The sequence below is a fragment of the Pleurodeles waltl genome, chromosome 9, assembly GCF_031143425.1.
Source record: "Pleurodeles waltl isolate 20211129_DDA chromosome 9, aPleWal1.hap1.20221129, whole genome shotgun sequence".
NCBI classification, from domain to species: Eukaryota; Metazoa; Chordata; class Amphibia; order Caudata; family Salamandridae; genus Pleurodeles; species Pleurodeles waltl.
In genome coordinates, this window is record NC_090448.1 from 935,250,587 (window position 1) to 935,268,606 (window position 18,020).

Here is an 18,020-nt window from a genome sequence, read left to right on the forward strand (position 1 = left end):
GACGTCGACGGATGACATTTTGCCTTTGCCTTGTTTCTCGAAGGATGAAGTGTATCACTACGAAACCCCGAGGTCTACGGCCAGAATGATTAAAGGCAGGAGAAGAAAACAGAGAAAGTAAATAACTAAAAACCGTGTCTGTGACTGGCCTCGCCATGATAAACAGATCCTCTTCGTAGGACAAATTCCCTCACCCACCTAGAGGTGGCAAGCTTCCTCACAGAGAACCTCCTCGCCTAGTGAGAACTAATCACAGTGTGGGATACAACCCTTTCCTCTAGGGGTGGAGGGGGGCTCTTGCAGATGTTTTAAGAGGCACTTGCAACCTGTTTTGGAGAGCAAGGTGTGGTGTTGGGGGGGCGGAGTATAAATTAATTTGTAAACAAAGAACCCACATTTGAAAGGGAGAGCAGTGAGGTGCGTTAAAACTAACTACAGAGTATACTAATAGATGTATTCGTGCATCTCTGGAGCAGGATTTTAATCATGACAGCGCAGGATCGTTACACCTGTCTGTTCACATGTCAAAAGAACGTCAGTAGCTAGCACTGGGTCCCCAGGCGACCCCAGGCTAGACAGTCATGTGATCTTGGAATGCTGATATGGTCATTTTAAGGCACCGTTTTCTTTACACAACCTGCCCCATCAAAAGAGATCAACTGTTTCATGTTTTTAAGGGTGGAATTGGCACACCTTTTTCACCCCAAATCGTCCCCTTTAAAATTCTCAATACATCCGTTTTTATGGTTACACTCCCGAAAAAAATGACCTACAATTATAACCAAACGAAAAAAATAAAAAATAAACTATGTGTCATGAATGGAAACCGTGGAGCCCAAGAAAGCAAAAAATGATTCCTACTTAGAAATAATCAATTTTATAGCTGCAGCAATTTGTGCGTTGAACTACAGTATTTTACGGATGGTTAAACCTAAGGCGCACTGCTAGACGCTGTGGTGCTCGCTTCAGTGGCTTGACGTCTGAACATGCCTTATTCGCAGTAATAGTTTTTAATGGTACACACTCTTTTTATTTTCATACGAGATACATTAAGTTGGTAATAGCACAGCGCAATTTCTTCCAAGACGTGACCTTCACAGCTCTCAGCAGCAATAAAACTAACAGAGGGCATCTCCAATTGGAAAGCCTCGGTAAAACCTAGTTCTCTAAAACCACCCTCTGGCCCCAAAGGCGCAGAATGGCGTCTTCCAATAGGCATTCAACTTCCAGCTTCTTTTCTGAACACCGAATTGTAAAACTAGGACATGCCTTGACGAGAGCAGCGGCTTCGCAAGTCACACTCCACATGAAGCGATCGTCAGTATGCCAGCTTGAGTTCCATCTACAACAAGCAAAATATGGCTATGAAGGTGCGTCCCTTTAAAATGGAAGACAGACTACTGTGGTATAGAAATATCAAGGGCTCTAAAATGAAATATCGAAGGGTTAGAATAGATTTTCTATATTTAACTCCGTACATATGCCCTAACAAGATTATTTATATATATATATATATATATATATATACATACACACACACACACACACACACACTCACTCAAGGTACGCTCATTTAGAGGTAGGAATATTAAATGTATAATAGTTCCTTTATATGCAGTTACTTTTTCATATTTTTGCCTTCGATATTTTGTCCACAGCACTCTTACAGGACGATATTTCTGTGTTCGCTATTCAGTTGTACAATCATCATGATCACATAATCGCAGCTCAGATAATTATATTGGCTAACTATCTACACATGCCAGTGCAGGTGAAGTCTGCAACTAGATAATTTCTACTTCTGCATTTTGTAATCTGTTCCAATCTCTAACTGACTATTGAACCTAAAAAAAAACAATTGCCATCAAAAAACCCTGCCAGTCAATGCTCCACCGACTCCCTCGTCTCACCTCTCGCTCAAAATTTCAGGCTTCATTTAAGTTTCCAAGCCAAAAATGTCGGACGGTATTTTTCCCCCAGTTGGGAACGAGGGTTTTGCTCTGCCATACTGGCACGGGTGTGCTGGTCTTTGTCTAATGAACAGGGGCAGCAGATCTAGGCTGAAGGTACTGATTTATAATGGTCCAGTCCTATTCCTCAATGGGCATAGAATGCTTCTTGATTAAAAGGTGTTCTTTGAGATGTGGTTGTCTGGCACGGCTTTGACAATATTGTCTTAAATCTTGGCACACAAAGCCATTGACACAATGCACTTTTTTTTGCATTCTGCATTAAAATTCTGCCATTGTTTTTCTAAAAAATTGAATTCATGCAATTCTTTTGTGGGGCGATGGGTGATGTCAGTGTTCCGCACCATGGTAGCTGATGTACATACATGATGTACATACACTGGACAGGAGTCAGACAGGTACCCTACTAGAGCATCAAAATACTCGTTATTGTGGAGCAAATGTTGGACATGAACACTCTCTGCCCTTCATAGACCGTCCTCTTCCCAGGTAGACCTGATACATGACACTCAGCCTTTTATCACACGCCCTACAAGCCCAAAGCCAGTGTGAGAGCAGGACACACTGTCCTTATCCACGGTTCTCGCTAATTAATGAGATGTGTACCCAAAGCACGCACATGGTCTGAACTGCCACCGGAACACCTGATCCTCCCCTTTCTAGCCGATGATAGAAATGCAGCCAGAACATTGTGTTCTGCTCCAGTTCCTTATGCACATTGTGTACAGATGACGGCACTACTTTACCATTTTTCACATGCCCCTTTATTGCGTAGCAATGATGACAGGAGCAGTCAGTCCTTATATATGGTCTCTTCGAACCCTTTGCAGGTATGTAAGTGTAACACTCGACCATTATCCAAAGGCTCTCCTGTCCAATGCCAGACCTAACAACATACAGAGCCCTCATCCATAGGTCCTACTTCATCATTATCTATAGGTGATGCTTGCACTTACCCATAGGTCGTGACAAATCCCACGTATAAAACACACACACCTTTCTTACAGTCTCTGCTAATCGATGCCAGATGACATAACACACACACCTTTACATACAGGCCCCAATACTCCATGAAACACAGAATCAGCGTGTTTCCAGAGTCCTGCTATGTGAACCCATATGTACTACACAAACACGCACCCTTTCTCCACGATCTTTCCCACAAAATAGCCAATATGTGAATGGAAGATTTAATGTAACTTCAACCCACACCAGCACTAGCAAACCTGCAATTAAAACATCCTTCATTGTCCCTGCTTTCAATGGGCAAAAATACAGCTGAACAAACACTAGCCTTTGTGTAGGGTTTGTTATGATACAGGAGCTGTGCAACTGGAGCAGTCCACCTATAGTGCCTTGGCAGATAGGACCAAACCAAAGGCACCTCTGCAGCGCCTAACCCTGCAGGTAATAAGAGGCTCTGTAGGTTGAGGTCAACTGTCTCGCCCCAGGTGCAACATTCTAAATAGATGGCATCCAGGGCATCTTAGTTTATAGAAATAGGTTAAATGTGTTCAATACACCGCTAGCCTGCATGTCCCCATGTGCCATGCAGGTCCACAATCTGGGCATAAGGTGGGCAGTGTGTCCGTTCCACAACAACGTCCCAGCAAACAAGGTGCCATATTTGCAGGCACCAGTCCCCTGGGCACAATTTGTAATGAGTATATTTAACAGTGCATATGACTTCTTTGTAAAACTAGTAAGTAGAAAAATGCCATCTTCGATGCTTTGAAACAACAATCAAACCACACCGGGCATCACAGTGCTTGGTGTCGGACTGCAAGGTACTGTCCAACATAGATCTATGAAAGCGGAAACCATAACAGATTTCATAAAAACCAGACCATATGGAAATCTGTCCCTTATCGATTAATTTAGGACACATTTAAAAAAAAAAAAAAAAAAAGGAAGATGGTTGAGGCAGGGATAGAGATGGCGAATACAGAAAAGATTAGCTCAGATGGGCTCTTAGTGAAATAACATCCCCAGAAGTCGGCCCTCGCTCTCCATTAATCATCTTATTTTGCTGGCTTTGGAAATGAAGAATGGAGTGGCCCGGCGGCGCTCTTTGGGCATTTTAAATTGAAAAATCAATTCATAGGAGGTTTTTTCCCCCTTCATACAAAGACGTTTAATATCACAGCAAACTGAGAAGCAATAATTAATAGATCCAATCACGGAAGCCATCGCTTGGCACACGGCCGTGGGAGCATTAAAGTTCTGGAACAAAATAACATGCATCCAGAAAGAGTCAATCCTCAAAAGAAATTAGAGCAGCCACAGAAAATTACAACAATAAATAACAACGGTCCTTTGCTTTGTTCTGTATCTTGATTTTACCTTATCTTGTGGAGCAAATTGAAAAAAAGAAATCATTTCACAGACTTCGGGTCGACCAACTCACTGGTGTCAGGAGGCGGCACGCATCTCTCCGGAGTAGGTGCATTGATCCACCACGCTACTGCATCGCCTCTGTGCTTCTAAATTTATTTTGTGCACATGTACTACAACTAGGGCCCTGAATACCGTGAATCCCAAGTGGGTTTTAAAGAGGTTCATCATAAATATTTAATTAGCCTGGCAGAGTTTACATTAATCCGTGTGTACAGTCTTTTTCACTTCGCCCCAGGGTGATGCTTGGCGTTTCCATTAAGACCACAGAGCAACCATTTACTTACAGCAGATTCTCAACCCTGGAGGGCTGCTATGAATAGAACAGGAGTCTAATAAACATATCAAGAGTCACAGTATCTCAAAACAAAATTAAAATACTAGTGAGAAAGGAGAGGCGGGCTTCCATCGTCTTGTGGACTTTCTCACAAGACCATCTTTCTTGGTGCTTAGAGAAACATGTTTCTGAGCAACTTTCTGTGCTGAATCTATAAATTGTGTTCAAAGTGTGATTCAAATGAGCAAGATTTTAGATCAGAATTAGTCTGGAATGGTGATCTTGAGCACTGTGTATACCCAATCATGGTGGTCCCATTCAGTCAGTCCTGCTCACCAGTTCATTAAAAGAAACAGAAAAAAACTCTTCTTTCCATCCCTGCCCTGAACAAAAGCAGACAGTTAAAAAAATATGATCCGGACTTTGGACAAATTTAAGTCTCAAACGAAGGAGGAGGTTGGGCACCTGTTGAAATGTATTCATGGCAGTTTGATATTAGGTCACGCATTAGAGTCCTGCATCACTCCTCCAAGGAAATAGAGGCTTTCCCATTTAGGCTGAAACAGACACTCGGAGAAACCATATGCCACTCATCTCAGAAATGATAGACTGGAATGTGTGCCTCAAAGCAATGAACGAGCACCCAAGAGATAGATCCTGCACATTTTTCAGCTGAGCTTCTTGAGCAAACAACCATCACCTACCCTCATGATCCATGTCCAACATTTTGAACAGTAACATGGGAACAAGGATTCTAGGAGATACCTCAGTATGATGAAACGTTGCACAGGGATATGTCTCCACTAACACACTGTGGATAGCACGTTCTCATCCCGGAGGGCAAACAAATAAATGACAAGACCATCCTGTTCTGAAACTCATAACATCTAATGGTCCATCTACGGTAACGCTTGAAAAATGTGGTCCCTCCAACATAAAAGAAGGGTAAGGTCAATCAAATAGCCACAAAGCACCAAGCAACAAGCTCACGCAAGTACTAATATCTACAAACGGTGTTTATCAGGGCAAAGGAAAACAGAACGACCTTAATGGTAGGCAACATGCAGGTTTGTAGTGGTACAAAATGTTCTAGCACATGACATCTGGTAAGGCCTGTTGGCACACTCACCCACAACAAACACACAAGAAATGAAGGAAATGGGATCTCAGGGCATCCTTTAGCATTGGCACCCTAGAGGCACTTAATATTTTGTAAACTTCTGAAATGACAGGTAGTGAGTGGATTCTGCATTTTCTAAGTTGTAGCTGTAAGTTAATACTTCTAGATATTAACAAGTCCATGTTTTGCGTGAAATCCACAAGTGCTTGATAACAGACAATACACATAGGATTATAACTTATCAAGAAATTAAACAGACAAACTCTTGAGTTTGGCACAACATCAAATATTAAAAACATACCACTTCACACCACGCATCTGCATTTCTAAGCTCAATAAAATAGGTTTTACTATTACACAATTTAATGGTATCCAACTTACAGGCATTGGAAAGATGGAAGGCTCAGTCAGCCTTGTCGGGATGCAAACTCATGACCTGCAGAACACTGTATTTGTCACATCTGAGAGTTAAACCCACTAGGCTGTCCTGTCACATTGATTTTTGTCAAATGCAAGACTATAGAAGAGCAGTGACAGAAGAGGCTCACTTTTGGGGGGGGTTTACCACAGAAATCAGGAAGTCAATGGGAGAGGTATTCATCACCAACACGAGGTTTATTTTATGAAGATAAACTACACAGAGATTCCCAATTTTGGTGGCAACTTCTCTAGTCAGTGAATGGAGTAGGGAAACTCCATCCGGAACCATATTTACTAAGAATTGCTCCAGAGCTTCTCAATGTAAAGCAAAAGATACAGGTAAGAGCTAGACCACACCTCTTGATTGACTATGCTATGGACCAGCACGATTTCAAAGATGGGTCGTTCTGTCTCTGGACACAAAGTGCACAAATTAACTAGGACGGGGGTTGGGGGAGAGGGAGAGACAGTTATAGAGAGCGAGAGTGAGATGAGAGAGAGCAAAAAAAGACACAGTGATTTCATACTAAATGCTTGCAGGAGAGAAGAAAGCCTCCCCACTCTGCAAGGGCACACCGCCTCACTGAACATGTGTGGTGCCGCCAAGCTGCCATGAAGGTTCCTAGGCTTAGGTGGAGGCCTTTGTTTCTGTGCCCTTTGCCAACCCTCTCGCCTCCTCGATCTTCTGTCTGGAAGAATTCACGAGTCTACGGGTGAGATAGCTCAACTGCGGGATTTTCGACAAAGGGCTACAAGAAAGGAAAATAACTTTAAAGAAGTAATTTTGCTCTAGTCAGAATACACGTCAGATTTATCAAAAGCAACATGCAACACTCCAAGTGAATGAAAAAAACGCACCTGGAGATTCTCTGCAACCAGACTGTGCCAATTTTTTGAAAGTTGCAGGCAACCTCTTTGGCTCTGGAATGCAACCCGACTGCCACAAACTATGGACGTAATGTGGAGCTCCACTCAAGCCATTTGAAGAGCTATGTTCAACTGTACTTGAATAGACTTTCTGGACAGGAGGTCTGTGCTACTGGTCCCCTCAAGGCAGGGACAATGAAGCTCTACCTGTGGTCCTGCAACTGGCTGTGTGCCACCTGCCTTAAGTATTAGCTGACCGAAGTCCCTCCCCCACACATTCAGATAATGAGACTAGAGGAGCTGACCAGAGCGCCTTGAAACCCTTCTGGTGCCCACACTAGAGCCCTCGGACTTTCCGAAATTTAAAGGGCAGGTGAAAACCCTTCCAGGAATGGAGTCTGCTTGTGAATGTACGTCACTGCACAGGTGAACATACGTCACAGCACAACCAGGCGATCTCGTTCATAGCCCCGATACCTGGAAGTGCATCATTCCCAGTAGCAGGTAGCCCATGTCTGGTGTGGCACGGTGACAGGCCATACAAGCCTTGAATTTTGGTGTCAGTAGAGTGTGGCAGGGCCACATCCCTGATGCACTCAGAGGCCCCCGTTCTCAAGAAATCAGGGTAAGCATTTTGATAAATCATCAGAAAAACAGTAGTACCCCGGATAATTAAAGACAGTAAATTATGTGGGTCTTTGTTGGCTCCAGGACCAGCTTTACCCGCAAAGAACAGAGCTGTGTTTTATGAGGATAGCTGAGTGGATTAGTAAGGCTGGCCTTTACCGACGCTTTAAAACCAATGAAGTATATGTGCGAGAGGGGCTATGGAGAGGTGAAGGGCACTTTTGCCAGGCAGTAATAAGGAAACCTGAGGAGGAAGTCATTGGGGGGAGGGGCGCCACCAGTGCTAAAGCCGGCCCTAGTCAGTTCTTTCACTCTGATTCGCATTCTTGGCGCATCTAGTAGCGACTGAATTAAAACGGTTTCTTACCAGCATCTAAATTAATCATTCTGACTAGAACAAAGCTGGCCAGCTCGTTAAAAAGAGAAAAAAACACATGGTACTTTTGGTTGTCCTTTCCATATCCTGTGAATATATTTCATGCTGTATATTGCTTTAAAGCTCAGGAACATTTCTCCCCATTGATTGAAAAACCCAGAGTGATTCATGTACTTGTTTGGCCGCAATCACGTTTGAAGAGGAGTGAATGACTACCACCACGTCAGCTTTGCAGCTGGCACCTCCAAAGTGATTTCGGGGCGGGCAGTGCTGCTGGCGAAGGCCTTCAGCTCCAACAATGTTTACAGATGTGAGATAGAGTCTTCACGTGATTATTACCACACGGTGTCAGCGCCACCCACAGGGATTGGGGAGGGGGGAGGGGGGGGGCGGGGTTGCAGGCCGTGCTTTCCAATAAAGGATCCGGGAGGCGGCATCCCGTTAGGGAAGTCCTAGAAATGTGTCCATATAAATGTCAGGCTCCTACGTGTAACACGAAGGAGGGGCTGGGGCAAGCAACGCTTTCTGCATCGAGTTTCAAAGGCAAACAAGTGGTCCAAGGAAGAAACTCCTCTCTTTCCAAGAAAGGTCCCCACCCATAGTAATAAAACACATTGATTTTGTATTGTAGTTATGCCATCTTAGCAAATACAATCACTTTCCTTCACACAAAACGAACATGTCAGCAGAGCTGTACCCTTCGTTCTAGATTACCTCTCCAGAAAGTGGGAACCCCGCCCCCAACACCACCCCTGCTCCAAATAATACTAGGCAGAGGCTGGCGGGTGAATGACTGGCCCCCACCCTTACAGACATTCCCCAACCCGGAGGCATTATAAAAGCGGCGACGGCACTACAGGCGTAAATGGACACCTCCTAATTTCGGCAACATCGTGTCTGCATCTGGACAGCGCGCGTTTCAGCAGAATGTCCCTAGTCTCTTCTCCAGCTTTAGTCTATGTTTAGGTCACTAGAAACGTCCATATTCATCACTCTATTGGCTGCCATGTGGCCTCATGCCAGGTATAACAATTTCAGCGAGTTATGGGATTTGAAACAGCTTTTTTCACGCTGGGTATTCTAAACTCAAAGGACCAATGTCAAAAGTCAGAACTACAGGACAATGAAAGATACTGCGGCAAAAAAGGCTTGGATGGTTGAAGCTGACCCACCCAAACGACGACACCTGGCTACACCGCTAAACAAATGGCATTCCAATAGTGAAATGACAAAGTTATGCGATTGTTGAAGCGCCATCACTTGACTGACTGTCACTGCCAACTTCTTGTGCCCAAGAGTTTAGAGTCCTGTTCATGTCAGACCCAAAGCACTGAGCCATTCATCCTCTAAAATAGTTTAAACGGTAGGCATTGATTTATAATATCTCCTCTGCATACTTCAACGCCTACTTTTATTTGCAGCGCCCGCTTGCAATAGCATCAGTATCCATTGTTTTTCTGTTTTATGTATAAAAAAAAAAAAAAGGGAATTACAATTTACATAATGTGATCTGCTGTGGGGTTTAAAAAAAATACAGGCCCGGACTAGCTACGTATGATCAGGAGCTTCTCGGTAATGATGGTTTACAACTTTCCACCCCTTTTAATTAAAAAAAAAGCCAAATTGTGACAAATGTCGAGGCCCCTTCTTGTGACTGCCCTAGAGAGGAAACCACACCAAAGCGTGTTCGGCGCTGTAAGCACATCCCAAGGGAGTTCCTAGAACCGAGAGTAAGAAGGAGCAAGGTCTCTGGCTTCCTCACTCCAAAGCGATTACATCACCGGCGCACCTAGGCAACATGAGCGCGAGCGGAGACCGGAAGTAAACAGAGTGACGGAGGGCAGCTCCCCGGGGCAGGGGGACTGGGCGGGGCCCCGAATGTTAGACAGGTTTATCTCCATGGAAGGAAACGTGTCTCTCTCGACATACGTTTACCTCAGGCCAGCGCTTAAAGCGCGATAATTTTCAAGACAAGGATGCAAACTTCACAGACGAAAAGTTTCTGTTTAAAGGATCAAAACGTACGGATTCTCTCGCGCCTGAGGAACAGCAAACGTAGGAAGTAAAACGTGGCAAATACGAGGTGTTCTGTTTTTAACTTTTTGGCCTTTCATGGTTATGATCAATGTGCCAGAATAGCAGAATTCGCCTCAGCGCTTCATATGTCAAGCTGTAGATCCGTCAGTGATATCAAGAAGTATGTATACATTTTGTGCCAAATAAAAAAAACATCCATGCAACGCCACGAAATGAGGTCGTTTTTGAGAGAATGCTGATAAAGCAGGGAAACGGGAAGTGCAATTTTGTTTCTAACACAGCAGAGCGCTTCTTCGATGAGCGACAGTAAAATCTATGCCGTCAGGAGCTATGTGGCCAATCTCAGTAAAACTTTATCCCTTTGAGACAGAAATTTTGTAATTTTGGAATCAATCTCAAATTAGGCCTTTTCGCTATGCGCAGTGCTAGTCCAACATTTAAACGGGCAACATCGATGAATTGGGATACCAACGTCACACTGTTCACACAAAGCCCAGAGGGACTGGTTGCAGATAACTAGTTTGGAGGCGTTCCTGCGGCAGGGAACGTGCATCACATTCTACAGCCTGGCTTAGTATACTGAAAAGTCTCTGCTGACAGGCGGCATCAACCGTAATGCAATAGAATTCAGTGGTCATGGGGAAACTGCAAGCTTTCCCATCAACCATGCCCTAAGCAACACAACCAACCCCAACACTTGAATGCCACCTCACCTAGGCCAGACCGCAGCCCTTCTCATCTGTACCCAAGGATCACGTTGGCTTCTTGTCCTTCCTCTTTTGATCTAAACCCCCTGTTTTTTTCCCCTCATCTTATGAGCTCACTTCTCCTAGGTTTCTTCAATTTCCAGATATCGTCTCTAAAGCACCCATAATATTATTGTTCCTTGCTTTCCAGACAATAAAAAGTCAACTCCACTCTACTACTCTGTCGTCTTCATTTCTTCTTAACCATCTATCTCTGGCTATTCCAGCTCCTCTTCAATGCATCTTCTACTGTGCTATTACCTTCCCTTTCAGACTGCCGCCTTCAGCTCCTACCCCGGGACCATGCCATAGGGCTTTCGTCTGTGTTTAAAAGTACATCCTAAAAATTCAGTATTAAGTGACTGGTATGCCAGCAGTACTCTGGAGTAACTACAGGACTACACATACTGCTCTACAAAAAACCCTTTATGTAAGTAAATAAATAAATTGGGCCCTCAGCATTGTTCTTGTTTTCATAAAATGTATATCCACATAGTGCCTCTCTCTGACTTGTCCATGTTGATGACTATGTACCAGACCTCAGCCTGGTCCCGTCCTGTCCTACTTGGCGCAATGCTCCTGTCTATGGTTTTACTTGTAATGGCCTCACTACTGGAATGCTTTGCGGAGTCTGTGGGCATTGTCGAAACCTCCCCTACTCCCTTCAGCTTCAGGATGTTTCAAAGCTTAGGCTGCAATACCATTATGATTTTGAGTCGTTTTCACAAAATACTTTTAAGCGCTTAAGCAAAAAGTATATAAATGCCTTTATTTACATTTTGCCTACCACAGAAAATAGGTGAGTCAAGGTTAGCGCACAATAACTTTATTTATAAATGATTTGGGTACCTTTAACATAAAATAATCTTTTAGCCACTCTATTTACTTGATTCAGAGCTGGTTAGTGACAGACGATATTGGATTTCTGGGCGCAATGCTAAATTAAGACGTGAATCCTAAGGGGGAATTTCCTGCACCACATGGTATTATGGAGAAATTCTGCATGTGGGTTCCCCTAGGGATTTACCACTACCTCCAGAATTATGGGATCTTTTTACCAACCAACTCTAAACAGGTCCATTTACGAGCAGGAGGCAAAATCCTTTGAATACACTTTTTGTAGCTGTGAGCAGAAAGTCATCATTAATTATAAATCGGCGAAGCTCCAGGGAATCGGGCAACGCTCCCACGTTTTACAACGCTGGCAAAAACACAGATGATTAAATATGGCCATCACTCGCAGTAACCACGAGATCTGCGGATATTAATTCGCCCCACACCAGTGAGTTCCAAACCATGCAACACAGACTACAAGGTCGATAAAACGGTGACTCAGAACTCAGCGGGCGAACCAGGAGTAATGAGGCGCAACCCTAGTACCCAAGAATCAGCACTGGCAGACCACGCTCAGTCAGATTGAGGAAGGGGACTGATACAAAGAGATGAGTCAAGGCAGGACGTGGAAGAGTTATTTATATGTGCACTTAGTGACCTTAATTGACATTTGGGAATGATTTCTAGATGAGATAGTGAGTGGACATAGGTAAAGACTAGGATGGTAATAGTCGCGCTCAGAGAACACAGAAACGATCTGTGTTTATTATGTCCCATAAGTGAGACTGATATTTTATCTAAAGGGAAGGAGAAGGAGGTCGATTTCATGTGAACTATGGATTATGGAAGCATTATAAGCGCACACGCTCTTTAATTTAGAGAAATGACGGTCTACATATGCTCCTGATGGTCTGTGTAAACAAATAAATAAGGCACCAAACATGGAACAATGTTATGGAATGGAGATATAAGACAAATGAATATCTTTCAGAATACTTATTAATTTGTTATGTAAAGAAAAAATGCTCGGAAAAAAACAACTGGCAGATCCATACCAATGTATAGTTGTGAAGAACGTAAATTTATTGTCAGAGGTGGAGTGAAAGCCACATTTCAAGGCCCCCAGTGACCACACAAGGATGACGCATGGTTTTGTGTGCATGCAGTATGCGTTGGAGCGAACATAAAAACAAAATAGGACTAGAACCAAGCATGCCGTAGCTTGCTTCAGAGTGTGAGACTACATTGCCCACTGGATGTATTTACAATGCAAAAACAATCAAATCGAGGGGCAGTTTCCGCATACCAATAGCAAAAGTTGGGAGAAGTCATAATCATTTTGCAGTGGTGGTCTATGCACAGGGTGTAGGTTCCATTAGAAACAGTAATTTTAGGGTCTAAGGAGCTCAACAATGCGGTGGAAGATTAGGAGGTATTCAAAATGGAGTGTAAGATTGTCCTAAAATCTGGGAGCAATAATAATAAGTCATCCGTGTCTCAGTGATTAAAAAGTAGAGGGCAGGCACCATTGTTGTGAATTGGACAACTGGCTCTGAGCTCCTAGTTCTGTGCTCATTCAGTTTTAAGGTGTTGTAGCGCATCGATAATGCCATAACCAACAAACTTCTGCAATGTCAAAGAAGGACCAGTTGGTGAAACATTTAGGTGATAAGGAGATATTTGTGGCTTCTTCCTGGAAAAGTACTTAGATCGTGAGAAGGAATACTAGTTGTGATCACAAGTGGGTTGGGTGATTATGATCCTTGTGCAAGTATCTGTGTGCACATGGATCACAATTAAAAGAAGAGCAAAATGTACCGCACCCAGTAATTATGGGGGTTCATAAAGCCTGCAAACTCATTAAATTTCTGCAGGTCACACCTGCTGAAATTTTAGGGGGGGAGCGGGGGGAGGGAGAGACTTGGTAAGTACTTGGATGTGAGGACTTGCATGTCATGCCCAATGTTAAGGGCAAAAATCTGGATACATAGAATTTATCGGGCCTAATAAATTTCAAACTTAAGGGAACTGGATTTTATCGTGTGAGATCAATACCAAATACCCCTACTGGGCACTCACAATTAGGGCCTAAGCTGAGCGGCAGTATCTGAATCACTTGACAGAAGGGACATGGACCACTGGTATTAGAATATGGATTCTGGGTGACGACCTGGAGGTTAGGCATTATGAGGTTGTTCAAGTCAGGGTGAACTAAAATGCCATCCTAGATTGTGATAAGGGGTATCTGAGTCATACTTACATAGAAATAGGATTGACAGGTGATGATATGTGGTGGCATTCTAGCAAGAGTTGAAGCTGCATTACTACAAACATTTCAGGATCTAGGACGACAAGCTAGGCCAGGAATTGGGAAGCAGTTGCCACATACTGTGTGGTCCAGGAAGCTTTTTTTCAGGCGACAGTGATAGGTTGGAGTTCTTGAAGGCTTTGGAAAGGAGTTATTTGTCAGTGATTGTTGTTGGGTTTGTACGAGAGTGGCATGTCCCTTTGATTGGCAGATGAAATAGTGTTGCTGAGTACTGGGGAGCGGTCAATGGTACAGAGAAGTGGGTTTGCTGCAGGGATTTGTAGGGTTACAAGTACAAATCAAGCATGGTGGGAGAGGTAGAAGCATAAGAAAAGAGTTGGAAATACACAAGTAATATATTTCTTGACGCATGTAACCTTTCAACGAAGAAGACGGGCAGAGATCCTAGGCGGAGTTGAGGGATACACCATGGGGCTGGATAAATGGGAGCCTTGGCAGCTACTTTGGTTGACCAAGAGCAATTTCATATGTAGATACAAAAACGTGTTATTGGGCTGTAAACAGGTTTGCAGTAATTGCTGGGGGAGGGGGGAGAAAGTGGGTACTGAATTGTACTTCCGCCCTATGACTTTTAGCGATAGACCTTACTTAGAAGCATACCACAGTAAATTTAAACATCAGTGTTCACTACTGAGAGTACTGATGCACCATACATATGGAAGGTACAACTACCAATGACTCAAGCATCCCATCCCTCGACTTATTTTTGACACAATGTCATATCACACTGGGCACTGATGCACGGCATTATCGTTTTAAACACATTATTTAGTCCTCAAAATACATGTACTGACGTTGACACATTATTTGGACAGTCTTGCTCGTGAGAGGCATTATCAGCAGGCAATAAAGAACTCATTACCTCTACTTCCCGGTGAGAATAAATGTTATGTCTCTAGAGATTGACTAAATCATCATTGGAACTGGACTTTGCCCTGAAGAGCAGTTTTCCTCGAAAGTTATATTATTCAACAGATGCATGCCGGTGAATACTGCGCTTGACATTAGGAGGATCCTGCGGTATTTACTAAACAGTGCACACTGAATCATCTGTTCGCAAGGGGCCACAAACTACTGAGCAGCGATCAAAGACAATTATGCATGTTATGCGAGGAGTACAGTTATACTGGATACTACCGACACTAGTCTAGCACGTTATGTGGCGTTTGGTCTGCGCATCACATACAAAACATAACCCTATCGTCTACTGGACCGAGCTGTGATGAAAGTTACGATGCTTTAAGATATGACTAATTAAAATCACAACTGCCATTTTTATACAGTGATGCCAGGCTTCCCTGTATACTACAACCACCTGCATTACACGTATTCTTTGCGACACACACATACCTGCGCTATTAGACGTTAATGAGAGAATTATGGACACGTTTTCACATAGTAATGTCAAGTTAGTGGATATTCTTGTGGACTACTACCACCAGATTACCGTGAACATTGTGAAGGATACAAGATTGTCTTTGTGGCTGAACACACTGCGCTGCGTTACGAGAACTCCAACACACTTTCTTGCCTTTTGCCCTAACTCTGCGGGATATTTAACTCAGAGCAACCTGGACTAGAAGAGACATTCATACTACCGCCAATTATACTGCAGTGGCTCAGTTATTCAGGTACCACCACACATACATCAGCGCTGCATGATATCTCCAACCCCCGCCCCCCAGGGCACCCTGAACAGGAAGTCCACAAAGTATGTAAAAAGTTGTCCCAGACTCACCGTGGAGCCCGTTGGGGATGCTGCGGTGGTGGAGGGGCGCGGACAGGTCGTCCATGGACCTCCGGATGACCCCGGCCTTGGTCTCCAGCACCTTCTGGTGCAGGTGGTGATGGTGGTGGTCGGGGCTGCCGGCGCTGCCCGCGCTGGACGTGCTGCTGCCGTCGCCCACGTCGCGGGCGCCCCCGTTGAGGTTGGTGAGGCTGGCCTGGCTGTCGATGGAGCTGCGCGAGCCGGCCCCACCTCGCTCCTCGTCCAGCATCAGCACCAGCTCCTTCAGCTCCAGGTTGTCCCGCAGCAGCGCCTGCTGGCCGGCCTCCAGCTCGGAGAGCTTGTGCTGGTAGGCGGCCACCTCCTGCCAGACGGCGGCGGCCGTGTGGCGCCCGAAGCGCTGCCACTCGCGGCACAGCCGCCGGCCCTTCTGCCGGTCGTCGTCCAGGAAGCAGCAGAGCTCCCGCAGCTCGCGGTTGTCGTCCTGCAGCTTCTGGTTCACCTCCTTGAGGCCGCGGATCTCGAGCAGGTGCAGCTGCAGCCGGCGGTTCACCTCCTTCATCAGGTTGCCCTGCTCCAGCATCAGGCTCATCTTGTCGGCCTCGGCCCGGCGCAGCCGCCGGAGCAGCTCCTCCTTGCTCCACCTCAGCGCCTCCTCGTCCGGCACCTTGCTCATGTCCTCCGGGGCCACTTCCAGGGAGCCGGTGGCCATGGCGAGCCTCTCCACTAACAAGAAATAACTAATGGAGAAATAGTAAGAAAGTGTTCACACGTTCCCTCTGACGGTCACCAGCAGGTCCCGGGCTCCTTCCTGGATAGGAGAGGGTGGCAGAGATTGCCCAAATGCCCACTCATGGCTGAGTGTCACTTTCGGGGCAGCCCCTCAGCATCTCTCTCCTTCGAGGCGCAGAAGTGAGAGGAGAACTGAGCGCACACGCAGGGCCCTCGGGAGAACGCGGATAGGGGTAAAGTAACCTTCTGCGTGGGCCAGGAGGCGCCTTGAAGCCTTGGGAGTAACCGCTGTTTCCGGATCGCCAGTGCAGCTGATCACAGCCTCCTCTTCTCGATCCCCGTGATTCCTAGTTGGTGTCAAGTCTGACCGAGTCAGGAAGCGCCGGGATCAGCTGAGAGGACTAGCCCGACTCTCAGATCGGGGGTGCCGTGTGGCTCAGTGATCTCCTGGGCACTCGCTGCAGCTCAGCTCCAGTCCTGCCGCTGCGGAGGGCAGTTGGATATAGGGCAGGATCTGCCAGAAGATCGAGGGAGGGTCTGAACCAGCCCCTTTCTCAAGAGTGAAGGGATCCCCGCTACTCAGTGATCTCACGTGAAGCTGATCAGGCGCTCCCTGGTGCCTCAGCATGAAGGTGGTGTCAGCCCGGCTTCGAAAATCTCTGGCCACTTCTGAAGGGAAGGAAAAAAAGGCAGGAGGAGGGCGCGTTCCGGAGAGGTGCGGGCAGAGGCGGTGTCTTGCCCCTACGGCTTGTGGTGGCCGTACAAAGCCTCGGCAGCAGCCGTCTGAACTTCCCTCCGCGGCCCCTCAGATCACACTGTTGAACACGGGGAGCCTAGCCTCTCCCAGCAGTGGGCAGGCTCAGATCAGGTCGGGATCGCCCTCCCTCCTCCCCGTGCCTCCCTCTTCTTCCTCCACCTCCTCCGTTCACGTTACTCCAGCGGATTAGAGGGCCAGCGGCCAATCAGGGCCAGGGAAACAGTTTTCAAAGCAGGTAGTACAAAGGTGGGTGCCCGCCCCTCCTCCGAGTAGAGGCCCAGAGTTCGGAGCTCAATGAAAGTACCTCCTTCGACGCTCAGGATACGGCAGCTTAGGGGCGGCCATTCCCAGCTCACTCGGGAGTCCTCCCTCTGCTGTCAATGTCATGCTGCAGTCGCAGCTCTCCCGTCCTGAATGGCGGGTTCTGTTTGTTTTTAAGTATTGCGTGATGTTTGTTTTCCTAGGTGGCCTCGACGGTCTTGCAATTAAGTATTTTCGTCGAAAGTCACACTTTTCCAGTTCCTATCCCACTCCAAAAAAAACACACCCGTACCCAGACAGCGGCCCCCAACAGTGTCCTCTTAGTTTTTTTGGGACATGTAAGACGTATTTTGGGGCTCCTTGTTCGGAAAAACGTTGACTCACATCACTTATTTTCTGCTAATTTAGGCCCCCACGATGCTAAGCAATGTTCAATTAAACATAAACTTTCTCACAAAAATAGCGGTAACGTGTCTTACATAGGGGCCCAAAAAGCTTTAAAATGAAACTGGGTAGAGAAAGAGAGGCAGAGTCTGAAGTAATGACC

At 45.6% G+C, this 18,020-nt stretch overlaps 1 protein-coding gene across 3 annotated transcripts in view; it reads right to left on the bottom strand.

Annotated features, from left to right (window-relative positions):
- The window catches only part of CCDC85C (coiled-coil domain containing 85C), a 284,535-nt gene extending 266,918 nt beyond the window's left edge, over positions 1 to 17,617 (bottom strand). The window contains exon 1 of one of the 3 annotated variants that reach the window (XM_069208293.1): positions 15,736 to 17,617. In XM_069208293.1, coding sequence (XP_069064394.1) covers positions 15,736 to 16,435 — 700 coding nt within the window. In that variant the 5' untranslated portion in view covers positions 16,436 to 17,617. The remainder of the gene's footprint in view (positions 1 to 15,735) is intronic. The other 2 variants (XM_069208292.1, XM_069208294.1) reach the window with 2 other exon arrangements.
- Positions 17,618 to 18,020: the final 403 nt, after the last annotated feature.